The sequence below is a fragment of the Oryzias melastigma genome, linkage group LG1 (genome assembly GCF_002922805.2).
Source record: "Oryzias melastigma strain HK-1 linkage group LG1, ASM292280v2, whole genome shotgun sequence".
Lineage (NCBI taxonomy): Eukaryota > Metazoa > Chordata > Actinopteri > Beloniformes > Adrianichthyidae > Oryzias > Oryzias melastigma.
In genome coordinates this window covers 19,319,620-19,347,362 of record NC_050512.1, presented here as the reverse complement: position 1 = coordinate 19,347,362, position 27,743 = coordinate 19,319,620, and the positions used below count along the sequence as shown (strand labels likewise).

At 37.6% G+C, this 27,743-nt stretch overlaps 2 protein-coding genes across 2 annotated transcripts; one reads left to right on the top strand and one right to left on the bottom strand.

The window, feature by feature from the left end:
* Positions 1 to 116: 116 nt before the first annotated feature.
* On the top strand, positions 117 to 24,707 carry usp53b (ubiquitin specific peptidase 53b). Its single transcript, XM_024289721.2, has 17 exons — positions 117 to 698; positions 1,666 to 1,851; positions 2,557 to 2,717; positions 3,228 to 3,320; positions 3,448 to 3,582; positions 3,775 to 3,888; positions 3,991 to 4,073; positions 5,360 to 5,465; positions 7,283 to 7,429; positions 7,575 to 7,724; positions 7,828 to 7,996; positions 13,393 to 13,515; positions 13,892 to 14,576; positions 15,606 to 15,667; positions 17,458 to 17,536; positions 20,440 to 21,254; positions 22,059 to 24,707. Exons 2-17 carry the CDS (start codon positions 1,758 to 1,760, stop codon positions 22,133 to 22,135), a joined length of 3,093 nt encoding a protein of 1,030 aa, XP_024145489.1. The 5' UTR covers positions 117 to 698; positions 1,666 to 1,757; the 3' UTR covers positions 22,136 to 24,707.
* fabp2 (fatty acid binding protein 2, intestinal) lies at positions 24,695 to 25,974 on the bottom strand. The gene is made up of 4 exons (XM_024289722.2): positions 25,813 to 25,974; positions 25,351 to 25,523; positions 25,005 to 25,112; positions 24,695 to 24,888 (listed from the first exon to the last, which is right to left on the bottom strand). The coding sequence occupies exons 1-4, from the start codon at positions 25,877 to 25,879 to the stop codon at positions 24,838 to 24,840; spliced, it is 399 nt and encodes a 132-aa protein (XP_024145490.1). The 5' UTR covers positions 25,880 to 25,974; the 3' UTR covers positions 24,695 to 24,837.
* Between the last annotated feature and the right edge of the window lie 1,769 nt (positions 25,975 to 27,743).

The following is a 27,743-nucleotide window of genomic DNA, read 5'->3' as shown; positions in this document are numbered from 1 at the left end:
GAGTTTTTATATATTTTTTTGCAACTCTCCACAAACAGAGGACAAAGGAGAAAACAGAGAACAAACTTCAAGGTTGTCATGGTTGCTCATGCATATATAGGCTACAGCCTACAGCTTTAAGAACACTGAAATGAGTAAAATGCTTCTGTTTTTTATAATGTGGAGAGAAAAACATAAAGGAAAACAGGAAAGGGTTAGTCCCCACACTGCTGCATGATTATGAAACCACTGTGATCATGTGATGCCTTCTCCCATCATCATCATGACAAGTTGGAAGTCTGACCTTCCGCCAGCACACAATTTGCCAAGCAGGGACTGAAGAGCACAATACATCAGCAGTGCACTTTAGAAAACACTAGGGGCGGAGTTTGACCTCTCAGGTCTCAGAACATCACTAATCCGAGTCGGACATTCCGGTCCAGGCCATCATCGACCCTGTTCGTGCGGAAGATGGGAGAGATTTCCACCACAACAACACGATCCTGGCGGCTGTGCGCGGTCCCCCGCTGAGCTCGCTGCCTGTCTGCCCGCCTGACGCGGCTGCGTGGTCGGAGGATGCAGCGCAGATAGTGCGCCGCATGCGCCAGGAGGAGCATCTCTGCAGTCGTTCGTTGTGTTTGCGGGATGCAGGAGAAAGTCTGCGGGATTTGAGCGCTGACAGCTCGGCCGGAGGAGAGAGGTACCCGCCGCCGTCACAGGTGAGCGCGCGTTTTCTCCAATTATGGATGCAAGTTGCAGCATTTTTGTGGATGCGTGTGTGCGTGCGTGTGTGTGAAGATGGAGCGAGCCGTGAGGCGGTTCCACCGCCGTCTGCATGCCCGCTGACGGCGGGAAATGGAGCTTTAAAAAAAAAAGCTGCTCCACAAACCCAGCTCTGGAGAAGGATGCACGCCCTCCAACACAACATGACGACTAACTGGCAGCTCATGGTAAACATTATAGGCCTAAATATTCTGTCATTCTTACTCTGAATCGGTTTTGGAACTGTAATTACATTTAAAAATATCTGAAAAGAGTTCAAACATATTCAGCCTAAATGGAAGTACTTTTAAATATATAAAATAGACAAGAATACATTTTTTAAAATAAATATTGTCATTCTCCTTACTCTTCATGCACAGTTAACCTTTTCCCTGTTTTGATGAAAGATACTGAAAAATTTCAACTTTTTTCAAAAGTTCTCACCCTAAAGCTAACATTTCCTGTGCCTTTGTAAAATGCAACATATTTCTGCTTATAATTGTTGTTTTCCTCTATCTTCTCTATTATGTTCTGCAAATAAAGTAAAAAAACAAAAGGCCTCTATTCAAACTGACTTGCTGTTTTATTTTGGAGAAGACTTTAACTCAATCAAAACTTAAATTATCTTTTAAAAAATGTCAAACCTAAGCATTAGAAAGTTAACAAAAACAGTTTTAAAAATAGTTTAAAAAAAAAAGCATGCTTCATGCTATAGAGTCCCTAGGTGTGCATGTGTGAGTGTGTGGTAGTGATGTGTCCTTTAACAAACTGGAGACCTGTCCAGGGTGTACACCACCTTTGCCCAACAGTAAGGCTTTGGCAACCCCATGACCCTGTAAAACGGATATAGCAGGTTATGAAAATGGATGGATAGATATGGCTGCCTTGTTTGCCTCATGTTTTCCTTTTCTCCTTCCTTCACAGCTTCCAGTAAATGTCCCAAAACACACTTCCAAGGCTTCCCAGTGGCTGATTCTGGCAATGCTTTTCGCGGACCACCGTGAGGGTGTGTGGGGATGAGATGGACGGAGCCTATGGCCAGGCCAGTGCACCAGCTCCCATGTCCCAGCACATCCATCTGCAGCAAGTCTCCCTCCAACTCTGGAGAAGGTGAGCATGAAAGCAAAACATTATAGTATGTAATCAGTTAGCACAGGAATTACTAATATCTGTTAAGCATCACAATGAAGAGGATTTAGGTTTCCTTTTGCAACCAGCATACTGCTAAGTTTTTAAAAAAAACACTTTGATGAAAATGGTGTTTTGAACATATTCTTATGGACAGAAAATATAAAGAATAATTTATTTTTCTAAAGTATCAAATCGTTGTGAATCAGGAGAAAATGAAAAAAATCAAGCTTGAAAAAGCTGTGACGTGGGAGCTTCTCCCGCAGGCCGCAAGCTCTCTGCTTCGCTCCATTGCAGACAAATAGATCCATGAACTTCTTTGTTTTCCCTGTACTTACGGCTGGATAGCTCCAATATTGCTCGCCATTTTATTTACGTTAGATTGGGGGTGTAAGGGGCTGCGAGCCAGCAGGAGAGCATGTCAACAAACGGATAACGGGATGTGGGTGCAGGGTTACTCCATGCCAATAGTCCCGCCCACAACTCAGAGGCAATTTTCAAATAAAATAGAACTAGAACTCTACAGAAAATTTTCTGGAAAACAGTTTTTTTATATTATTTTGGCTAAAAACAATATAACCACAATTAAAAACCTACTGGGAATGCTTTTACAATAGATCAAAAAATAATCGGAGTGGGACTTCAAAGAAGCAGAGATAGAAACATTGCACTTTGTTTCCATTACAGCTGCAGGATCTAACTCCATGGCATGGGTGAAGATGTTTAAGAAACCCGGAGGAGGCCTGAAGAAATCCTACCAGCCTGGAAGCATGCTTTCACTCGCTCTTACTAAAGGTCTGCTGAACGAGCCCGGACAGAACAGCTGCTTCCTCAACAGCGCCGTCCAGGTGACCGCTCCATTAAAAACCTCAACTCCACATTTTTGTTTTTTTTTCAACTTCCTTATATTTCAAATCTGAGTCGCTCTTGGATGCAGTTTTTCTTTGAGGAAGATTCAAAACTAAAAGTACTTCTTAACGATACAGTTTTAGTTATATTAAAAAAGAAATAGGGAAGACGCCACCATCTAAAACAATCAGCTGAGAATTAGTCACGCTAAAAAAAGCTGCTGCGTTGAGTGCTCGACTTCAGCGAGTCCTGCTGTGTTAGCAAACATTACACAGAAGCAGAGATGTGCTCATCGATTGATCAGGAATGAGTTGAGTTTCAGCTCCATCAGCCATGACAGCTGACAGCACAACACCCAAAACTTGCAGCATGTAACGTTTGGAAAACAGCGTACCTGACGAAACAGCCAAAACATTGAAACAGATCAATTTATCCAAAACATAAGATACACAAAATGTAATATTTTGCTTTGATCTATTGTCAAATGTGTATTTTATTCTTTTTAAAAGGTGCTCTGGCAGTTGGATATTTTCAGGAGAAGTCTGAGGCAGCTCTCAGGTCACTTTTGTCTCGGAGACGGCTGCATTTTTTGCGCTTTAAAGGTAAACCACATACACAAAAAATAATTTAAAAAAGAGCTTTGTTTTATTCATCCTAGTTAACATTAGGTTTTCTTTTGTGGCGTTTACAAAACTTGAAATGATGCTTTTATGTATTTATTTTTTCCAGAGTATTTTCAGCCAGTTTCAGCAGAGCAGAGAGCGAGTGCTCCCTTCTGACAGCCTGCGCAACGCTCTGGCTGAAACTTTCAAGGATGAGCAGCGCTTTCAGCTTGGTCTGATGGATGATGCTGCAGAGTGTTTTGTATGAAGTTTGACTTTTATCTAACACATTTGTCTCCTTTTTTTAATGATGTGGCTCTCCTCCACTCTGATTGCAAATGATAGTTAAATTAAAAAGTACATGTTTTAGCTGGTTTCATCAATAGTTTCTTGACAATAATGATGTTTCCTTGGAGGGACTGAGCTTTGTTTCTGTTCCTATTCCCCATGTAAGGAGAACATCCTGGAGCGCATCCATTTGCACATAGTTTCGGACACAGCGACTGACGCCTGCTCCTCCAAATCCTGCATTACTCACCAGAAGTTTGCAATGATGCTCTACGAGCAGGTAACTTCAATAAAAATAAAGCTGCCTAAAAGTCTTTGAGGGTTACATCGCTGCTCGATTTGCTGTGAAAAGGTGAGATGACACACAGCTTTTATCTTGCAGTTCGTGTGCCGATGTTGCGGTGCGTCCTCAGACCCTCACCCGTTCACAGAGTTTGTACACTATGTCTCTACCACTGCTTTATGGTGAGTATTTGTTCAATTACTCTTTGTTTGATACTCTCTTTTAGGAAAAGAAAATGTGTCGGAATAAGCTTTTGCATTTTAAATGAGGTGCAGGAGTTTAGTTCATAAGGGTCAGTGTTTCTGATCCTTAAAGGCTGCTGTGGATTTTAGGGTGATTCCAAATTACCCTAAAAGCAAACAAAAGACTCTTTTTCCCAGACCGCAGTTTTTCAAAGAGTTAACTACATAGTAGGATGCTAGAATAAAAACACGTCAAGTCATCATCAAATTATTTCATGTTTTAAAAAGGTCACGCTACAACAAAAAGACATTATTTACATGTAAATGTAAACATCTGTGCTTCAGAGCACATCCACGTGAAGAAAAGCGCTTCTCAGAAGGGGGAGGAGTTTATATCCCTCCATTTGGAGGGTTGTATTTAAAAAATGCATTTCCCCTTTCAATTAAAGGGGAATTGAGAAGGGAAGAATTCGGATTGGGCCAAAGTATAGTAGAAAAATTATAGTTGGTGTTATGTAGTCATGTGATGAAAGAAAAAAAAGATGATGAAAAAGAAATATGATATGAGTAGTTATCTGCCTTTTCACTAACAAAGTTTTGTTTGTACGTTTTTTTGTCTGTTCATTCATTATAAGCCATATTAAAAAACCTACTCTGAAGAAAATTGTGTTTTTGGTGTTTTCATCATCCTCTTGTGGCATTTTTCTGATGATAGAGGACGTATGTTAGGAAAATTAAGCTTACATTTTTCTTTTTCTTTATTCAAATCATTGTGAATCAGGAACAGACAAAAAAGGCTGTTTAAAAAAGAGTTTCTACAGCAATCCACAAGCTCCTCTCTATTCTGATGTATTCACTTGCAGACTAATAGATCCATGTACGTCTTTGTTTTACTCATCCAAGCTGACATCTGGTTCAAAACTGCATGGCTAAGTAGCTCCAGTAATATTCGTCATTTTTGTTGCTCAGGTAATGTTAGGTCGGGGTTGTGAGGGGCTGTAAGAGGGGGCAAAGGTCCCGCCTACAACTCAGATGTGAATTTCTAACAAACTACTGCTGCTCTGCAAAAACTATTACTGAGAAACAAGGATTTTCGCTAAAGCTTAAAATTAATTTAAAGGATTCCTTTAAAATAGCTCAAACGATGATCAGAGTATGTCTTTAAACAACAAGTGTTCTTATTTTTCTTTATTTTTTAAATAAATTATGCATTAAAGTTTTCACAGATGTTCTTGTAAAGAGTGTAATTTATATTCTAATTTTTTTTCCCCATCCTTGATTTCCAGCCAACAGGTTGATCGCATGCTGGGGAAGCACGAGCGCCTCCGGTCAGACATGTTTGGAGAACTGCTGCAGGCAGCAAATAGCACGGGAGAACTGCGGAGCTGCCCTGTAAGTTACAAATACACTCTAAATCGCAGGTTCAGTACTTTCTCTTTTTTTGATAGCCTAAATTCCAGAACTACACTTTGTGTAAAAGGGTTTAATGGAAATTGTGAGATGATCAGCAAACGTATTCTCTCCTTTGAATGGAGTGAACTCAGTGCTGTGGTGCTGTACTTGAAGTGGTCAGAAGGAAACGATGCCAAACCAGAGTTAGGATATAAATAGCAGCAAGGGCTTATCTGCATGTTTTCATCTGCATTCGCTACTTCTTCTTCCTCCCTTTTCGGTTTGGATCACTTTTTAGCTTGGATAACAGCAAAGGTCCTTTTACGTTTTTCACTTTCTTATCACATCTGACTATATTTATCCTTACAGATTCGCTAAAATAGAATTTATAGAGCCACTTACTCCTGTGGTTGTCATCCAATTTCCTAAATCATGAACTGCCTTTAACTTTCTAAGGGAGACAAGTCTTTGCTGTTGGCCTAATGCACACACTCTGTTAGTAGAGCAGAGTGAGATCTAACAGGGTCCTGCAGAAATAAGGGAACAAATCACATTGATGAAAGCAAATTCTATTTCTATGCTGCAGAAATCACTTTTAAATGTGTATGTTGCATGTATATAGCACACATGTCTTTAATGTTACATGCACTGTAATATATATCCACTGTTTTGTCACTACTGCTTTGACCCAGGAACATGTGTCCACTATGTCTCCGTCTGAGGACTGTGCAGGATTTCTTAATGGTGTCTTTAGGTGGTTTCTAGATTACATAACAGTTTCAGGTTGCATTTGTGGATGGAGCGGAGCTCTGTTGTGCACGATAATGGTTTTCCAAGGAACTCCCCAGGCAACCTGGTCATATTGATTACATTGCAGGGCTCAAATTCATTATTTATTTATACAAATTCAATTGGTCACCTGAGAATAAGAGTGTTCTCTGCACTCGATGGCTGTTCCAAAGTGCAGGCGGAAGACAACATTTTAGGCAAAATTTGATCATGTTTTGCGAAACAGAAGAAAGACAAAAAAGCTAAACGCTGTTTGACTCTTCAGTAATCTGACATACAAATCTACGACGACTTTGTTCATGTGTTGCTAGAAGTATGAACTTATTTCAATAAGCTTGAAAGACAAATGTTTTCTCAAAAGAATCACAGAGTCAAAGTGAGTGTTCTGTTTCCAGACGTTTATTTTTGAGTCATAAAGTCAAAGAAATTCAACTCTTTGCGAGGCTGAAAATAATTTTCCCACAACTTGTGTCTTAAATTAAAAATGTTCGGAAAATAATTCATTTAGATCTTTGGCATTCTCAGTTTAATTTGAAATAAATGCACAAAAACTTTATCTAAATCTTCATCTGATATTTATTTACTTAGTTAATGACCCACTTCAGTGAAATTGTGTTTTTTTTACATGTTTTTGTTGCATTTTTGTGACATATGTAAAGAAAATGAAGCTTAAAATGGAATTTCTGTGGTGGATCTCTACTGAGCTCCTGCTGCTCTGCAGAAAATATAAAACACCGTGATTTTTTTTTTATTTAAATAAAAATAAATAAATAAATAAATAAAACCCCACTGGGAACACTTTTACTATAGAAAAAAATATAGTTGGAGTGAAACTTCAGGGGAAGTTTTTTGCTCTATATCTGTAACTTTCTTGTCTCTACTTGTACTACAACATAACATACATTGACACTTTGAAAATTAAACAGATTTTCAGATTTGCTCACAGTGTGATTTTTTTATTTTTTATTTTTGCTCCTAACACATTACAGATTTTCTGGTAGTTGATGTATTTTTATTCTGCCTTTCAGAGTGACTGCGGCCAGAGCATTAAGATCCGCCGGGTTCTTATGAACTGCCCTGAGATAGTGACCATCGGATTTGTGTGGGACGCCGAACAGTCTGATCTGACTGACGATGTCATCCGCTCCATCAGCCCCCGTCTGAACTTGTATGGGGTAAGAGAAGGCACATCCTCTGCTTTGTAGTTTATTAAATAAATAGACATTTTTGGATTTGTAAAGCAAATATTTTACATATGCTACTATTTCTTTTAATTTCAAATATAGAGTGTGATCTAGAATTACATATTCTCTTTTTTAGCTTTTCAACAGAGTCACTGATGAAGCTGCCAAACGCAGTGAGCTGCATCTGGTGGGGATGATCTGCTTTTCAAGTAAACATTACTCCGCTTTTGCGTATCACACCAAATCTTCAAAGTGGATTTTTTTCGACGATGCCACTGTAAAGGAGGTTAGCACAACTGCGATTAAACCCCTCTAATCCTGTTTTTTTTTAAGTGTCCTACCTGTATAGCTGTGTAAATGCTCTGATGTCAGACTTTTCTCTCTGGTAGATTGGATCCAAATGGAAGGATGTCGCTTCGAAATGCATTCGAGGACACTTCCAACCTCTGCTTTTGTTTTACACCAATCCAGAGGGGAGTCCGGTATCCAACGAAGATGCCCCGCGACAAACCACTATGTGTCCACGCTACAAAGCCCATGTAAATGGAGACGTGACCAGTAAGACAGATTTTGATGACCATTCTTTGAGCCTTCAGAGTTCCAAAATGTATGTTTTTTTATTAGCTATTGAAGTTCTATTGAAACTAAATATGTACAAACAAAAAAGCAAACAAGAATCAATGACAAATCCATTCATATTTTAGTTTAATAAGGTTGTTTTTCCACATCAAAATAATACAAATGGAACATTATTAGAACATGATACCACACTGTATGATCACAAAATTTCCACACACTGGACTGTAATGATGGTTTGATCATTTTTTCTGACATTACTCGTGTGATTCATCATTTTTACCCCACATTACAGTAAAGTAAACCTAACATGTCTCAATCTAAATGGTATTTTCCAACATCGATTGTCAATTTAACTCATAAACAACATTTTAATGGAATTGGTCGATTTGATTTGATTAGAATCCACTAAGAACTTTCCTCAGACAGACTGATTTGGCCGGTAAATGAGCAACCACATAAACTGAATGTTAGCAGTCGTATAAATTAAAGCTTTTACCTCACTTTAAAAATGCTTCCTTGTTTAAATATAAAAGAGGCTTACTTAAATGTTACAATAATTACCGGTAAGTTAGAAAAAGTTTACTAGTAAGAATAGAATGATAAAATGCTTTATTTGCACTTTAAGTAAATTTAAGTTGACACAAAAAGTAACTAATGTTTGTGGTTTCTATTCCACTTCAGTCATAACACCCTGTTCATATTCTCTTAAGAGTGTTAGTAAAGTATAAGAAAAACACTGCATTACTTACCTTTAGAATTAGAAATTAGTTAAATTAAATGTTTTACCAATAATTACTATTAACAAACGAGTAATTTTAGAATGTTTTCTTTTTTGTCTATTTTATTTTTGGCAGCTTAACTTTTAGAAAGCAGTAAAATGTCTTGTTTTAAACCTTGTGATGTGTGCAACTATGCATGAAACACCAACTTTCCTGCTTTGTGGGTCTCAGTTGGTTGTTATTTTACAGAATTTTTCTGATTATTTGCCTATTTTATTGTCTGAATTTGTTGAAGCTGGTGTTCCTCCATAGAAAGCCCAATGGTTACTATTTGAGTGAGATCCCAGTAACACACTGTATGATATAAATGATGGAATGTAAGTTAGAGCAGGGATTGTTATTTAAATCACATCAAAGAATGACCAAAATATTACAATGTTTGTAGCATCTGATACGTTTTTTCGATAATTAACTCAAAGTTAAAATGTAAATCTACCAGTATCTGTAACAGCCCTGATTCTTCCCAGAGAAAAACAGGTTACTGTCATGACTACCGCAGGGATTGAGTTATAAAACCATGGAAAGAGAGACCGCCCGGCCTTATGCGCTGGCTTGAACTTCAAATGAGGATGATGCCTCTGTTGCACGCAGATTACCACCCACGCCTCTCTCCCTAATCCCTGTTTCTGTGGCCAAATGCACTCATGCTCTGGCTCTTCAGCTCCCACCCCTCCCATTATTTTACTTGATTTTTTTGCCACTTGTCATGATACTTTATATGGGACATTTTTGGCTGTTGGATCATTCCAGTTTCAGTGGATTGTTTTACGTTTGAACACTATGGTATGGAAGAGATTTTGTGCCATATTTTTTTGGACCATAGAGAACACTGGATTGCAAGAGGCACAGAGCCTAGTTTTTTACTTGGAGAAATGTGGCATTTTCTCTTAGGTTATGGAATTAAAGTTGTAAATGTATTAGATCTTTATTAATTTTTGGTCAGGTTCTAACTGATCTACATTAAAAAAGCCCAGCCTAAAGTCAGGATTCTTCATTTGCAAATCTAATTACAGATTTTTTTCCCACTTTAAAGACACACTCTGATAAATATCACATTTTTGTTCTTCATTAAATGGGTTTCCATGGCTGCATCCAAACCACATATCACCAAGTGCAATGCAAAACATCGGATGGAGTGGTGTAAGGCACGCCACCACTTGACTCTTGACTCGCCTTCTCTGGAGTGATGAATCCCACTTTTGGCTATGTGATATACGATTCTGGGTGTGGAGGTTGCCAAGAGAACGGTACATTTCAGACTGCACACTCCTCAACTTTGTGGACAGTCTTTCTGGAAGAGTTGAGGCTGTAACAGCTGCAAAATGTGGACTGATGTCATATTGAACTCTATGGGTTAAGAATGGGTCGTTATTTCAGTTCATATGTCAGTCAAGACAGGTGAGCCAATACTTTTGGTAAAATAGTGTATATAAAGAATAAAACTGTATTTCTGAGTATTTGTTCAAATCCTTGTGAATCAGAGGAGAAAAAAAATTGTATCAGTGACATAGAAGTTTCAGTCGGCAGACCATAAACTCCTTCCTCCGCTCCTTTCTGATGCATACTTTCAGAAAAATAGATCCATGAACATTTTTGTTTTCCTCGTTGAAGCTATAATCTGGCTCAAAACTGTACATCTGGATAGCTCCAATATTGCTCCCCATTTTTGTTGTCCCAGTAATGTTAAGTTGGTGGTGTGAGGGGCTGTAAGCTAGTGGGAGAGCATGTAATTGAGGGATGATGGGAAGTGGGGGAAAATTTTAAAACAGAAGAGTTTTTGATTTTGGCTAAAAAATGGCAAAATCATAATTTAAAGACCATTGTTTGTTTCTATTTGTTTGTTTTTTAGTTTTGCCATCAGTTTCAGTTAACTTCATAGGAAAATATTGTTTTTCTCCATCATATTACTTAATATTTTTATATAAAAATGCATGGTGTTATATCATCTGCTACATTGTATTCTACAGCATGCTTTAATGGAGTCTGTATATTTTCTCTGCACAGCAGCAGGAGTTCTCATTACTTAGGATTTCAGCTGCAGTAAATGATGACAACTGCCCTCTATTGTGATAAACTTGCATAACAACCTGCTTAACTTCAGGCAGCAAGACGCATGTGCGCATTAGTTAATTACTTGGCAGATGTTTGAGTTACACAAAGGTGCACTCAGAATAATTTTTGAAGATTTTTTTACAGTAAAAATCTCTTTCCAAAATAATCAAACTGGTGTATTATTTTTTATTAATAAAAAAAAAAAAAAACCTGGAAAACCTTTTAAATGTGCTATAATCTGATGTGTTCTCGCTAAAAGAGGAAATGTGGTTTGAATGGTAAAACAACAGCAGCTGTTAGACAAACAAGCTCCTCTGAAGGCGGATCACATCATTGCTGTTTTTTTTACACAATCACCTGCTTGGCAGCCGGAGCAACACACCTCAGGGTTGGCAGAGGAGGCAGCAGCGCCTTGTTTTATCTCAGTTAATGATGCAGCATCTGTTCTTTTGTCAGATTTATTTTCGTTTCTGGTCTCATTTGCAGCAAGATGCAGAAGATAAGAGAAAGCCACCTACGATACCTTACTCCAGATTTGTCAAAAATGACTGACAGAATGACAAAAACAAAGCTTTCGAGTATGTGAGACTCTTCTGTTTTAAAAAAATAAAATAGAGATCAATTACTGCATGTAAGTAATGTCAGGTTTTAGTGATTATAGTTAAAAAAAAGTTGTGTTTGTGCAGCTAGATGCCATTGAGGAGCCAATAAAATTCCCACCTGAGAATGCATAGATCTAAAATTGAGGGTAATCCAGAGATCGTTTGATATTTTTACTTGAATTCAGACTGATTGTGAGTGAACCTGCTTTATATGCTGAAGGAGAAACATCTAAAATGATATATCCACAAAAGTGGCTTTAGATTCTGCAGCGAGGCAGATTTGCTGCGTCAGCAGTTAGATAATTAAAGGTATGTCTTGCCAACAAAGCAGTTCATGAGCTTCCCTCCCAGGATCTTTGGTGTTTAAAGTCATCTGGGCAATCACTGACATTTGCTCCTGCACCAGAGAGGGGTCTGAGCTGCAAGTTGAGTTACCTGGCTCTAGAAAGGAGTCTCTTTAGGTAACATTTTTGTTGTTAAAATGATTCCAAAGAATGTTTTAGCCCAAATGTTAAGCGGAGAATTGAAATGTACTTGAAGTTAATGTAAATGGAGCTGTATTTTTTTAAATTTTTTAGATACAAACTAATGTATTATATGTTTTTATTGATTTATCAGATTATTAAATCTAATTTTAGGCTTTGTGTGTTATTTTTTTTCATGCAGAAATAGAAAAAGAAGTTTTTAAAGCTTCCACAAACAGTAATGAAAGGAAACTGACTCTTCAAACACGCAGTGCTTTGAGCTGCTACTGTAAAGAGACTCCAAGGCCAAAAACAGAAGATATTTTTAGACAACAATCATCTTTTATTGGCATAAAAAGATGGATGAACTGCCTCTGTTCCCTTCTTCACCGTTTAAATAGACTGAATAGGGACTTTTCGTTGATGGAGTACTTCATACATCAAAGCAGCTGGAACCAGCTTAGTGGCTGAATGGTGGAGTGTCCGCCCTGTGACTGGGAACATGTGGGTTTGATTCCACTGTCGGACCATTCTGTTGTTTGCTCACTATATTTCCTATAAAATGTCACCACATCGAATCAACTATCACTGATCCACGCACTTGGTTTGACAGAGAGTTTTACACCAGATGCTCTTACTTAAATCAGTATTTAAGGAAGAATATCTTGTGACTTGGGTCACTTACAAAAGAAATGAACATTAAACGAGATTTTAGTACTTTATTCTTGTTATTCTTTTGGTTTAGATTGCTTTTTCACAAAAAGCGGACTATTTGATGCATGGTGCGGCCCGTTGACACGGTAACACAACAACGCGCCGCTGAGCCAGCACCGACCCTGACTGCAACGGCAAAAGACAGAAAAATAAATCCTGATTGTCACAATAGGTTAAGGAAAGCATAAGCTCAAAGCGAAAGTTCACCTCTTACTGCTTGTTTTTGTTGAGAAGATGAAGCAAAAGTTTGGTTTTTTACAAAAATATTTGGGCTTTTTGACTGTAAATTCTATTATTTTTAGGTGTGCATCATAGACGCATGTTGTGCATCCACACCCAGCAGCCAATCAGAATCGAGTATTCACCTGGATCATGGGTTAATTAAAGTGCAGAAAAAATGGCTGTATGTCAAAATTTCTCTAATACTGCAGACATAAAATTCTTTAGAATTCTGTTTTTTTCGTACTGTTGATGTGTTTTTTTGCGCACAAAATACACTTCTGAGTTAACACTTTATAAATGTGAAAAATTCAGACAATAAAAATGAAGTAAACAGTTTCTGTCCGGTTTTGGTTCAACAGCTGCATATTGTCTTGTAAAATGTACCTAATTTAACATTGCGATCAATTGTGATTATTTACAATCCAAAAGTGGGACTAATTTTAGCATTTTTTTAACCGACTGAAAGCACTAAAAAAAAAAGTGTAATTTCACAAGTTGTAGCTACTTCTCTAACCTTCCATTTTTGTGTTTTCTTTCCTCAGTGAAACTTCCATTCAGTATCCCTAAACAATTCCGGGAACCTATCATGGAGAACTTGCAGAGGCCAAGTGAGACATTAAAGAAGGACAGAGGACATCAAAGAATGGAGCCGCTGCAACACAAAGGTTGTTTTCAACAATGTGCGCTTTAAACAATAAAAAGAAAGATAGGAAGAGAGAGAAATGTTGCTCAACATAGATGAGCAGTCCGCATATATTTTTGTTAATTTTCGTTTGCTTTCTAATATTCTATTTTTCAATTATAACACATTTTTTTAAAAAGTGTGCATCAATTTTTAGCCTGGAAACACACGCAAATTCAGTAAAAAATTGGCACTAAAAATTTTAGTTTTTTTTTTCAAACCTTGAATAGAAATTAGATTTTAAATCTGATTTAAAAACATTTAAAAACTTTCTTTATATAAAAAAAATGTAGTTATACAGTTACCATCAGCCCCTTATTAAAATGTTGACTGATGATTGCGTTTTTGGTCTTTCTCAGACATCACCTATGCACGATCTGCAACCTCACCAGAGAACGGGCCGAGACCGCTCAAAGGTTTTTCTGACAGGCCGTCCAGCAGTTCCGCCCGGGTTCCTCAGGAGCCTCACAGACAGCCCAGCAGTACGCAGAACAGCCGGAAGACAAACACCTCTCAAGGTCACTTTGATCAGGAAAGCCGTCATGAACAGTGGGACAAAGGCGCAGGAAGTCGTAACAAGTATAAGCCTGCCTGGAGACCCATCCGGGAGGTTTTGAACGTGGACACGGTTCTGAATGAACTGGAGCAGCGGCGTCAGCAGCAACAAGACAGCCCACGCTGCAGCAAGACCGTTTCCCAGGAAAGAGGGCGCCCCGATCAAAGAGTTTGCACGCACGAATATGCACAAACGGCGGATGAACGCAAACAGAAGTACCTAATGACAATATATGAGGAAGAACACCGGCAAAAAAGCGACAGTCACAGCTCTGTGGAGTCAGAGAGCAAGCTCAGCCAGCAGAGGAACAGCCGACTCAAAGGCTGCTCCAAGGCTCTGCTGCGGAGCGATACCTGGACGATTCAAAGAACAGAGTCTGGCTATGAGAGCAGTGACAGGCTCAGCAGTGGCTCCACCAATCCTGACTCTCCAGGCGTCGATGGATTTGGCATTAGACCCGACCAGAGATCCACGCCTGACGTGCAAAGGTAAGAAAAGCTTCAAAGCAGCACAAACAGTGAAACATAGCTCTAATAAAACTGAAGACAAGATAAGTTAGAGCTAGAATATATATATATATATATTTTAGATGCACTTCCACAAATTTTAAACATAAAAATGATTCATTGTGATTAAAAACAAATATTCTAAATTTGACAAAGCATTATTTTTATTGTAAAATGCAGAATTTAATTTGTATATTTAATCATATCAAGAAATTATGTCTATTTTTTTTAANNNAAAAAAAAAAAAAAAAAAAAAAACTACTTGCAAACAGTAAATACAGAGAAAGTATGCAAAGTTCTTGGGAGTACCTATGCTTCAGCATTAAATGGACACATTATGTGTTTTTTTATTTATTTATATATTTTTATGTCAATCTAAATCACAATAATGGAGAAAAATCATACCAATTCATGTTTTCGTGTTTTCCAAAGGGTTTGCATATTTTCTCCAGCAGCTGTGAGTGAAAAGATCTCAGTTTCAAATATGTTTGTTTGTCAATATGTATGTAGTTGTACACAACTGAACGATACAATTAAGTAGGGGATTGCAATGAATATTTTTTGTGATAAGATATTTTTCGTTGTTTTTGACCGGAGTCTCTAAAGGTATTTTTAACAATGTGTTACAAATAGATATAATTAAATTCACGAATAAAAAAATAGACACAAATTTGTGTTTTTTGCCTCCTATTTTTTTCTTTTTTATCTTAGAGTCATAAATGTGTTCACATTTTTACCTCTTAAGACCTCCACATGTGTGAACATCGCATTTTGGATTATATTACTAATTATTTTGCTTAACTGGAGCCCTGTGACTATATTAGATCTTAAAATATTAGATATTAAACTGGAATCATTTTGTTTTCAGATTTTTCACAAAAAACTAATTCTAAATCTGTACTTTTGCCTTTAAGAAGTGTATTTTTTTCCTGTTTTGATACACGATTTTCACATATTTTTTTAGCTTTTAAGCTAGTAAACATGCTCATATGTGTTCTCTTTCAATTCCAGCCAGCTGAATCAAAAGGGAGTGAATACAAAAACAAGCATTACGTCCTCTCCCCCACATAACGGTAAGTAAATTAAAGTTTTTGTATTAGAGTCATATCTTTAACTAGTATTTATATGACTTACCATTAAACTTTTCTAATTTTCTGTGTCTGAATAAACAGGATTTCTGATAATGACATTTTAAATACAATTTAATGCATGTTTGTATTTGGGTTAATTCTAAGCCCCAACATGCTTATTTAACTTTTTTACCCAGCCGATTACGCACAGGTATTAATCTGATGATAATCCCACAAAGCTCTCTCTCAGGCGGCACAGCTGGACACAGCTGCTGGTTTTGCCACAAATATTCGTTTGCGGGTTTGCACTCTGAGTCCGCTGCACTCCACGCTTGATCGAGACCATGTGCCTCAGGAGCGAACAACAGCGGAAGCTTTTATCCTGGCATGGACCTCTCCAAGGCAACAGCAAAGAGAAAAGACAACACATCTATTTTTAAAAGAAAGGAATTCAGTGTCACACCGTCTGTCTGTGCTGTGTGCAGAGTGAGCGCTCTGACTGATTCAGTCAGTTTGGGGAAATCTGATGTGTTGAACTCTTAGCTGCTGCCACCTTGTGTCCTCAAAGGTTCAGAGCTTTGTATGTTGTTTTTTACATAATCAAAAAAATATCTATCACTGCAATAAGAGAGAACACAGCTTAATCAATACAAGCTTTTTACAACAACCATTAATTCATTAAAGTCTCCCCCCGATGAAAATCATGTTTTTTGAGTTTTTAACATGTATATGTGGCATTTTTCTTATCAAAGAGAGAAAATGTCATAAGAAATCATTTCATTTTTGCATTTACGAGTACTTCTCCTTTTAATGTCAATCAAACCGTCGCAAAAAAACTCAGTTTGAATCAATGAACCTTGCTTACGTCACGAGAGTAATGGAAAAACTACACTAGACTCCGTGACCACGGAAATGCGAACGGCGGTTCAGCGGATGATAAATTCACGAAGCTCTTCACTTCCTCGTCCGAGCTGACATCCAGCTCAAAACGATACTGCTGTGGCAGCGGCGATGATTTACGCTAGCAAGACACAGAGTTACCATAATCAGACGAGGAGGGGGCTGTGTGCCCATGAAGGAGGTGCTCCGCTCCAAAAGCCACGCCCCTCCAGAGGAGAATTTTCAAAAGACGGCTTCAGATCAACATGAAAAATGGCTTTTTAAAACATTCAAGTTGTGGGATTTTGGTTAAAAACTTCATAATCATAATTAAAACACTACTAGGAACATTTTTTTTAATAAAATAAATGTAATAGTGGGACTTCAAATTAATGAAAATGTATTAAATGCATTAAAACATTGATGGTTTATTGAAAAAAATGTTCAAATGCAATGCATTGTGGTCTATATTTCCCAATCTAGAGAGCATCAATGCACATTAGTTTTTCACAGAGAATTCTTGTACATTTCTAGGGCACTTGACTTCAGCTCTTCTAAATGGCAAACACACTATATAGTGAGTAGGGAATGAATATGGACATAGCCTATGTCTCAGACCTGCGGGGGAAAAAAGTTCTTATTTAGTTGATAAAAATATCTTCTGAAATGTTGCAACTTTCTTCCATTTATTCACTTTTGTGAAAACACAGAGAGAACACATTAGCTTCATGTGCAAAACAAATGAAGACAATACACAGTACAAAAATACACCCTAAAAAATACAGTAAGTGTGTGAAAAAAATATATACAAAAGAAAAAATAACTATTTTCACCAACATAAACTGTTTGTATCCATCATTCTGAGCAACATCTTTTTTCTCTGTGTGTGTAACGGTTTCCTTTGGTTGTTACAGGAAAACATCAGCCCAGACCTCAGGGAAAGAAATATGATCAACCTACAATTTCCCATCAGAAGTTCAGTCCATGTTCAAGGTATTTTTTTTAAGGATTTATTTAGAAATAAACAGAATTTTTGAGGCCTGTTGATGCAAATATGCATCAAACCACAACTCAGTAGCTCTAAAATTACCTTAATTTGGCATCTTGACAACAAAAACACAAGTTTTTTTTCTTTTTTTGTATTAGTTGGATATAAATTTAGGTGTCAAGAGGTTAAAGAGACAAGCTAATAATTACAATATTATCAGTTTGAATAAATCTTATGAATTCTTACCATTACGTAGATATATATATATATATATTTATTTAAGGACTCATTGAGATAAGGATCTCTTTTTCTTAAATTAAGCTGTTTCCTTTTTTTATACAAAAAACATTTTCACAAATGATATGTATTTATTTTATCAACAGATAGTTTACCTCAAGGATTATTTCTTAATGAACAAAATAAGATTAATTAAAACTTGCTTACTATATTTTCAGGACATATAATATTTCATTTTGGACACTTTTAAAAATAATATTTAATAATAATATATCTAATAAAAAAAAAAGTAAAATTGATTCTGTACGATCAAGCGTTTTAAATGACCAGAATAGCCTTTTTATGGAAAACGATGCCTTGATCTTACCTGAGGAAGCACTGGACAGTTTTGACCTGGTTGAAGCTGCAACACTTGGTCGAGTTTTCTCCCAAGTTAATCCAACAACCTGTTTTTTAGATCCCATCCCCACATCACTTTTTAAATCATTTTATGGATCTTTTGAGAGCGAGATTTTAAATATCATAAATTGCTCTCTTCAGACAGGGGTTTTTCCTACTGCCTTTAAAACTGCAGTGGTGAAACCCCTTTTAAAGAAAACAAACTTAGATCCCACAGCTCTTAATAACTACAGACCAGTGTCCAACTTACCATTTTTAAGCAAGATTTTAGAAAAGCTTGTTTTTATTCAGTTAAATGAGTTTCTCTCACAAATCAACATCTTTGAGGAAAACCAGTCTGGTTTCAGGAAGAACCACAGCACCGAGACAGCCCTGTTAAAAATCGTTAATGATATTAGGTGCGCCTTGGATTCAGGTCAGATCTCAGTCTTAGTTCTACTCGATCTAAGTGCTGCTTTTGACACTGTTGATCACCTGATCCTATTAAACAGGCTCAAAAGTCTTGGCCTTTCAGGGACTGTACTCGAGTGGTTCAGATCATATCTCATGGAGAGAAACTTTATGGTAAGCATGGACACTTACTTCTCTGGGGTACACAAAATTAAAAGTGGTGTTCCTCAAGGTTCCATCCTTGGCCCCTTGCTTTTTAACATCTACATGCTTCCTCTGGGGAATGTCATCAGGAGGCACAACATCAGCTTTCACAGCTATGCTGATGATACCCAGCTATACATATCCATGTCTCCTGATGACACAAGGCCAGTAGAAACCCTTTTTAATTGTATTTTAGATGTGAAATTATGGATGGCTAAAAATTTTCTGCAGCTCAACCAGGAAAAAACTGAAATTTTAGTTATCGGTCCTGAAGCCAAGAGAGAGAAACAGTTTCTGAAACTACAAGAACTTTCATTAAGCTGTTCAGAAACAGTCAGAAACCTGGGCGTTACCTTTGACTCTAAGCTAACTTTTATTCCACATATTAAGCAGGTGATCAAAACTGGTTTTTATCATCTTAGAAATTTGGCTAGAGTCCGCCCAATTCTCTCTCCTGCAAACATGGAGACGCTGATGCATGCTTTTATTATCAGTAGACTTGATTACTGCAACGCCCTTCTAACTGGTCTTCCAAAAAGAAGCATCAAGAACCTTCAGCTTTTACAGAATTCTGCTGCAAGAGTTCTTACAAAAACCAGACAACGGGCCCACATCACTCCGATTTTAAAATCCCTGCATTGGCTCCCCATAAGCTTCAGGATTGATTTTAAGATACTCTTAATGGTTTTTAAATGTCTTAACGGTCTTGGGCCTTCTTATTTGTCAGATCTTTTAGTTAAATATGAACCCTCGCGGACCCTGAGATCCTCTGGCACTGGTCTACTAATCATTCCACCTGTGAAAACCAAAACGCACGGAGAGGCATCTTTTCAGCATTATGGCCCTCGTTTGTGGAACAGTCTGCCAGAGAACCTGAGGGCCGCAGAGAACATAGCTGCTTTTAAGAAAGGTCTTAAAACACATCTTTTTAACCATGCTTTTAGCTAATTTTATTGTTTTTATTTACTTTGTTTTTATTCATGTATCTATTTGATCATGTTTTATGATTTTATAGATCTTTTAATAACTTATTTAAATAATTTTTATGGTCATGTTTTATTGTTTTATTGTTTGCTGATTTTACGAATATACTTAATTTTATTATTTTACCATTTTCTTCTTAATTTCCAGTGCCTCCTCAGCTGGTTCCTCTCCCTCTGGTCGCTGCTGTCCAGCTGCTGCAGCTCTAGATGGGGACCTGCATCGCTACCTAGCTGTGGTGAAGCTGGGTCCCCGCCTGTGATGCTGCACCAGGCTGGTTATGCAGTTGTCTCCAGAGGAAGAGGTTCCAACTATATTAGCGTCTCAGACATCTAACTTCTGTGCTCAGCTTGTACTCAGTTTATTTTTTATTTATTTATTTATTTATTTATTTATTTAATTTATTTATTTATTTATTTTTATTTTTTTATATCATTGGGGGTGTGTGTGTGTAGGGGGAATTAGGGGGGTGAGGGGATTGGGGGTATACTTGTGGATCTGGGTGAGGGGGGAATTATGTGTCTTTATTGTATTTTGCATTTGTTTTTATTATTGTGTTTGCTTTAAGATGCTTTATTTATGTGTAAAGCACTTTGTGTTATTCCATATATGAAAAGTGCTATAGAAATAAAGTTGATTGATTGATTGATTGATTGATTCAAACATCACAATAATGTTTTCTAATCTTTTTTTTTAGACGTAAATCAAAGTATGGAAGCACCTCCAGAAAAGAGAAGACGTTTGCTGGTTCTGAGAACAGGCAGACTGAGTTACAGGAGCTGACAAACTTCAGACCGCACAGCGTTGAAAGTTCAACTCTGAAGCAAATCACAAAAACCAGTAGCTCTGAATGGAACAGCTCAGATGATCTTGCTCTATCTGAGTCTGAAGACAGAGAAAGCACTTATCTGTCAAGTAACAGTGAGGCTGTCTCCTCCGACTCCCAGTGCCCTCAAATTTCCCTACAGTACCACCCAAACAACGGGCCTGCAGAGGCTCTCCTTCCGGACAGCCAGCATCAGCTCGGCCCGACGGGGTCGCCTAATCTTCGACCCTCACAACGGATGTCCCAACAAGGTGAGGCGAGCCACGGCTTTAACTCCAGGATGCTTCAAGAACCCTTTTCATCAAGCCCTCATCTTTCGTCGACGTACTACTTCAGTCCTCACCGGAAGCCCGACATGTCGGGTCTGCGAACTTTCTCAGATGCGAGTTCCAAATCAGGCTCCGACCCTGAAAGGAGTACGCAGTCGTCGTGTGAAAGCGAGGAGAGACTCGCTGGGGGTAAAGCGGAGCAGGCAGCGCCCGCTCAAGAAGTTTCCCTGACGACCTACTTCAATGTGGACAACTGCATGACGGAAACCTACCGTCTCAAGTACCACAACCAGAGGCCTCTAGTCCTTTCTGCCACAGTGCCACGGACTGCAGCCGTGAGTGAGCGCAGAGAGAACAGCCAAGCAAACCCCAACGACTCACACTCACAGGATGTGCCAAAAGCCAAACCTGAAACAAGTATGCCAATTACGAACACATATACATTTTTTAAAGACCTACTCAAATTAAAATTGTGTCTTTAACATGTTCTTGTGGCATTATAAAGAAAATTATATTAAAGTATTTTTTTATTCAAATACTGGTTAATCAGGAGCAGACAAAAAAACTGTTTGAATAAGCTAAGAGGTGCGACATAGAAGCTACTACAACAAGACACAACCTCAATGCTAATACATCCACTTACAGACAAATAGATCAATGAACGTCTTTGTTTTCCTCATCTGAACAGCATCTGGCAACATGGCAATTTGTATCGTAGTGGGTCTTTTATGGAGAGAAAATAGACTCACCCCAATTTGTGTGTGCCTAATTATTGATTTTTAATGCATACAATTGATTTTGTTTTGCAATTGTGTGTTCACATGTACAAATATTACAAAAAAAAAAAAAAAATACATTTTGTGGGGGTTTTCACCAGATATTATTCACAATCTAAGTTCAAAGTGGCCGATCAGAAAACTCTGATGACCCAGCATTCTAGCAGCATTTAAACGCATCCCTTACACACAAATCTTGGAGACCCGAAAAGAGTCTCACATCAGATTTGTGCATAAATGTGATTTTGTGTTTGCGTAACAGGTGATTTGTGCGTATTTTTTAAAGATTTGTGTGTGTAGTTAGTTTCAAGCTGTTGTATTTTTAAGTTGCAATTCAGAGTGAGTCTATTTTCTCTTCATATTCTTCAACTACTGTATTGTTCTTTGCTGTTTTGTCGACATCTACCTACAGCACTGATAACGGGCGTGTCTTTTTTCTGTGTAGGCCATAACAGCAATAAACCGACTGCAAAATGGAACCCGGTGACAACCAAAGGACTGGATGAACGAGGTTTTTTATGAAAGTTGACTTGGTAAGTTTCGATCCACAGGAATGGACAGGAAAAAAAAAAGCGGATGCCAAAGAGTTTACGGAATGAACATGTGCTCAGAAGCCCTGACCACTTCAAACCAGGAGGGACCTGTTCAACGAAGCCTGTAACGTGAGCAAAGGCTGGGTCTACCTCCTGCTATGCATTGGTGGATGGATTGTCAGACGTCCTCTATTGTCCTGCAGTATGAATGAACTAATATTACTTTTTTTTCTTTGTTCACGCCAAGGATTCTGTAATTAATTTATTTTTTTTAAGAACTATGCTGAGATTGAGATATTTTTTCATTTATGCTAAAGTTCTGCAGAAGTTCTGCAGAAAAAATGTTTAATATATTTAACTGAGAGATAATGGCGATCCTGGGTGTTGATTATGTTAACAGGAAATAATTGTTTCCTAACTATTTGTGTATTCGTACGTTCAAGCTACTTTATGATAGTCGTTCAAAGTAATACGTAAAAATCAAGACTCCTGCACGTTGAAGGCGGGTCACTTCAGACCCGTCGAAAGAATTCGGATTAAAGTTTTATATAGATTTTTCTGCACAGCGTATTGCACATTTATGCACGTGTCACCAGGTCCTGCAGCAGTTATCCACGTTCAGTTCAACGTCCTATCTATCAAGTCCTTTACAGCATTCATTGTTAATGAATGACTGTGAGCTGCAGTAACCGGCTTTTTCTGTCCAAATCTATAACAGAGGGAAGATTTCTCCATCGTATTAATGTGCATCTTGGTGATTCTTGCATGGCTGCATTCAGTTTGTAAAGAAAAAACAGTGTTTGAGAGCATGTTATTCAGTAGACGGGGCGGCTCTCAGGCTATTCAGTAAGTCATGATGCAAAATTTACCTTTTTCTGTAATTCTGTCGCTAGATTTGTCCTTTTTTTGTAATCCAAGTTGATGTCAAACTGTACTTTTTCCAGTCTTCCTTTTTTTGAGTGGACAGATATAATATAGTACAGGTCTATATTTGCAGGTATTTTCATAATGATGCTAGTGCAATTGACACATCTGACAGATTACTAACACTCATACTCTTCCGATTTTTAAAAAAAAACCTGCATGTGGCCTTTAACAGTCATAGCATTAGCATGGGCATAAAAAGGCTAGAGGCGGAGCCTGTAGTCAACATGATGTGGACGACACTTTATTGTATTGAAATGAGTCAATCTGAAGTTTATAATCATGGTTAATTTGGAAAACTTGAATATTTCTTCTGTCGCTCAAACAAAAATATGTTTATGCATTTTGAATCAAAGTGTGATGCAAACAAAACACGGAAACTTTTCAATGAATACTATGCATTCACTAGAATTTGATTGTTTTTTATTGATTTTAGATCCACCTTCGTTATGTGTTCAGTTTGTCAAATATTTTAAAACAGAAGTCTTATTATGTGATCTCCCTTAACTTATGTTTTGGGTTTTTTTTGTATTTGTGTTTCTCATAAAAACCAAACTTTCAAGGTGTTTCTCAACCCCTCGCTCAGCACAGTTAGTCTATTAATCTCTCTGGCTGTGTTTGTGCTGTCAGAAACCAGATAACGTTCAGACTTCCATGTGGGCGTGTGTGAACGCACCTTTCTCTAGAACTGTAGCATATCATTTTATTTTGTTTTTGGAAAAAAAAAAAGAGCACACACACACAAACATAAAGGAGTTTTTTAATGTAGCATTTCTTTGAAATTTTCATTTTGATCAATTTATTTGTAATTAAGAACCATTTACACTCCAAACTAAGTTTTTTTAATAAGTAATGTTTCTAAAGTTGTGCTTTTCCTCGACTCCAAATGTGATTCATGATGACTGTGCCTTGACATCTTTTGTTTTTTTTAAGCAAATAAATTCCTTTTCTATGTAGTGAAGGAAATTAAAAACTGACTCACTTTTGAGGATAAATATGTATTAAAAACATTTATGTCATTAAAAGTAAGCCCACAGACAGCCGTAACCTAAACAAAGTTTTACATGTTCATCTCTAAAACATGAAAGTCTTCCGGGGAAGCAACCTAAACGTGTGCTACTACCAACTGCTACAGTTGAGTTATTGTATGTATATGGACATGTTTTCCCAGCGTCCTCATTCTGTAGCGTTACAGTTAAAGGCTTTATATTCTCCAAAGGATTGTTTGACAACGAGTGGTAGTCTCCTGTGCCACATATGGTAGCAAGCGACATTGCATCGACATAAATCTCTTATCTTTTGTTAAACACATAGGGACAGACTCTAATTCTACTGATGAGCATCAAAACAAAGAGAACTTTCCACATTGTGTCACTGATATTTTGTGATGAGTTTGGCGCCTCTGCTCTGCAGAGCGGACCTGAATGCATTTTGACATGTTTCGGTACCATTCAACTGCAAGGAACATGTAAAAAAAAAAAAATGTGTCTGCACTTTCTATTTTTGGAAATAAGATATTTATTTTTATTCATTGTTGAATAAAGTTTCATTTAGTGTGTCACACTTCAGACTGTCTTCCAGTTCACACAAACTTTTGAAGGTGAAAAGAAATAAAAGACAAAAAGAAAATGTGAAAAGTTATGGTTTTATTAATGCAAGTTCCAAAATGCATAACAAATGGGGTTTTGTGTGTGTGTTATTTTTGGAGTTTAGAAGTCTAATGACTCATAATCCATTTCTGATTTCCGTTCGGTGGAATTTTTTGGTCTAACCTCTCTTAAAAATCCTCTTTGCCTCCACACCTTCATAGCTGTAACTCTGTTGGAGACAGAGGATGTCACTGTTAACATTCAGACATTTTTGTCAGGGAATATACAACCCCACTTGAACTTTCAGAAAATATATTTATGGACTAAAATTGGAGGCGGCCTCACCTGAATCATTTCGTCTCCTTGAATAATTCTGGTTGTCGTCAGTACTTTTCCGTTGTCCTTTCTGGTGAAATTTCCCTTTAACACGTCTCCTTCCTGTGTCCATGCACCCTTAAAGATTAAAGATATATCTTTGCATTGATAGTATTTGATAAAGTGCTATGAAAACAAAAGTTGTGCTCAATTTAGTGAAAAAAAAACAAAACTTTTAATGTTAAAGTGAATAAAGCAGCACTTAGGGGTGTTTAGATAAAGTCTGACACCGAATAATCCGTGCTACACCTGAGCCAAGGGACTGTTTTGGCCCAAGTTTAGCTTCTGGGTAATGTAGTGTGCCGCTTTTGTTTACCGATAGTTCAGTTCCGTCTGCAAGGCTGTACTCAAAGGTGACCCCCAGGGTGAAGTCTATCTCGATGCTGCGGAAGTTACTGCTCTCCTTGACGTGAAACTTGTCTCCAGTCTGTTCGATGGTTATTTTGAGGTTGTCGTGAGCAGCCAGCTTCCTCTTCACCATGTTAACTCCTGGCAACAGACACATCAGAGACATTTGTCAGAGTGCTCAGGGTAAAAACACCTAATGTACATATCCAAATATACATCAAACCACTTCCAAAATTGCATCTACTTGAAAGTAAAATATATACGTAATTTTTCCCCTCATAGCTGAAAATTAATCAAGGCATCAAGAGGTAAACAAAAATATCCATTAATTTTTATCTGTTTTTGATTATGTTGTAATTCATTCTGCATGCATTGTTAAAATATACTGCCTCAACAAGATTTTGCTGGGAGAAATCCTAACAGTACCCACCCATTTGTTCCATAAACTTCTCATAGTTTTCGCTGCGGTCAACTTTCCAGGCGCCGTTGAAGGTCATGGTGACGGTGAAGGTGAGCTGGACCACTCTGTAGAAAGGAGCGTCTTACTCAAAGTCTCCCGCTCCTTTTAAGCCGTGCAGCCTCTTATCTAATCACCTATCAAATTTGATGATGTGGCTGTTTTAAGCTCACGCTTTCTTGAGGCGCACATCTGCACTGTTTGCTTTTTGGATTAGCGAGCAGGAAATTTCCTGTGGAACTTGTATTTGTGTTTACATAGGGTGGTGGAATCAAGTTTATCGCGTTGCCAGATTTTGCTGAGAGTTTGTAAAAATAGAGCACAAGAAGACGTTTAGGATATTATGTTTTATTTCTATCTTTTAAGTGAAGAAGTCAAACTGCTGCATTCTTGGGTTACTTGGGATTTTTCAATGTTCTAAATTAAACATATCTCTACTATACTCCAATATGCTGATGATCATGAGCTATATCTAATCAATTTGCTAAAGCTTTTTGTGGTCCTGTTTTACCTTTGATCTCAATCTGGTCATTATCAATAAAAGGGACCTTTGATATTTAGAGTTAATATTCTACTAGTGTTAAAGTTGGTGCATCTGTGAACTAATCTTAAGCTTAAATTGATTAATTTGAAAGTTTCTTTGAGTAAACAGCAAATGTAAGCTTTTGATAACGTATGTTGTAATGCATCTGACATGGCTATTATTAGGGAATGACAAAGTGAGGAAAGGAATTTTGTTGAACCTGTTCAGATTGACACAATTCACACATCAGAACATTGCATTGATGCGCCTATGAGTTCATGGCATCCATCAAAGGGATGTTTTCATGGTCCAAAGTTCCCTGAGATCAGCCCACGATTTTCATCTTCTCCGTTAGCAGTTTTCTGTTGTCACTCATAGATTTTTTATCCTGATAGAGTTATAAGGGGTTAAAAAAACAGATAAGACCAAGCAAACGTCTTGGTTATCTTGGTTTTTCTACTCCGATGAACCTTTGCTTGACCTTCACTTCGGTACAAATGCTTCTTATCACACAAAAGACCTTTCTACCATACCTGAGGACATAAAACTGTCAATTGAGCTTGGGGCTTCTCATGCCTTGTGGATGCTTATCTTTAACATGTTCATATCCCTTCTGGTTTTATCTGAGGTGTAGTATCAACTGTATAGGAAAATAAATATTGATAGCATGCAGTCCAAGAGAAGGAGGCGTTCACAGAGTGGGTCAAGGTCAGGTTTAGGAAACATTTATCTGTTATTTAATACTGTAAATGTAGATACATTTATCACTTTCTCAAAATAAACCTTAATTTAGGTTACTTATGCAGCAATGAATGTGTGTGTGTGGGGGGGGGTAAATGTACACTCACCTGTTACTTCATTAGGCACACCTGTCAAGCTGCTCGTTAACACCAATTTCTAATCAGCCAATCACATGGCAGCAAGTCAATGCATTCAGACATGGTCAAGACGATCTGCTGTCCTTCAAACTGAGCATCAGAATGGAGAAGAAAGGTGATTTAAGTGACTTTCAAATGTGGAATTGTTTTTGGTGTCAGACAGACTGGTCTGAGTGTTTCAGAAAATGCTAAAGTACTGAGATTTTCACACACAACCATCTCTGAGGTTCACAGAGACATCATGTATCTGCAGGAACTGTGTGATGCTGTCATGTCATTATGGACCAAACTCTCTGAGGAATGTTTCCAGTACCTTGTTGAATCTGTGCCACCAAGGATTAAGTGGCAGGTAAGTGTGTATATATATTTGTGTGTGTTCCTCTAAGGCAAACTTTTCCTCAAAGACACAGAATAAGGAAACAAACTTCATAATAACAATCTTGGCCTACAGTTTTGCAGTGGGTGATATTAAATTGATCTTCTTGATTTAACGTTAGTGACTT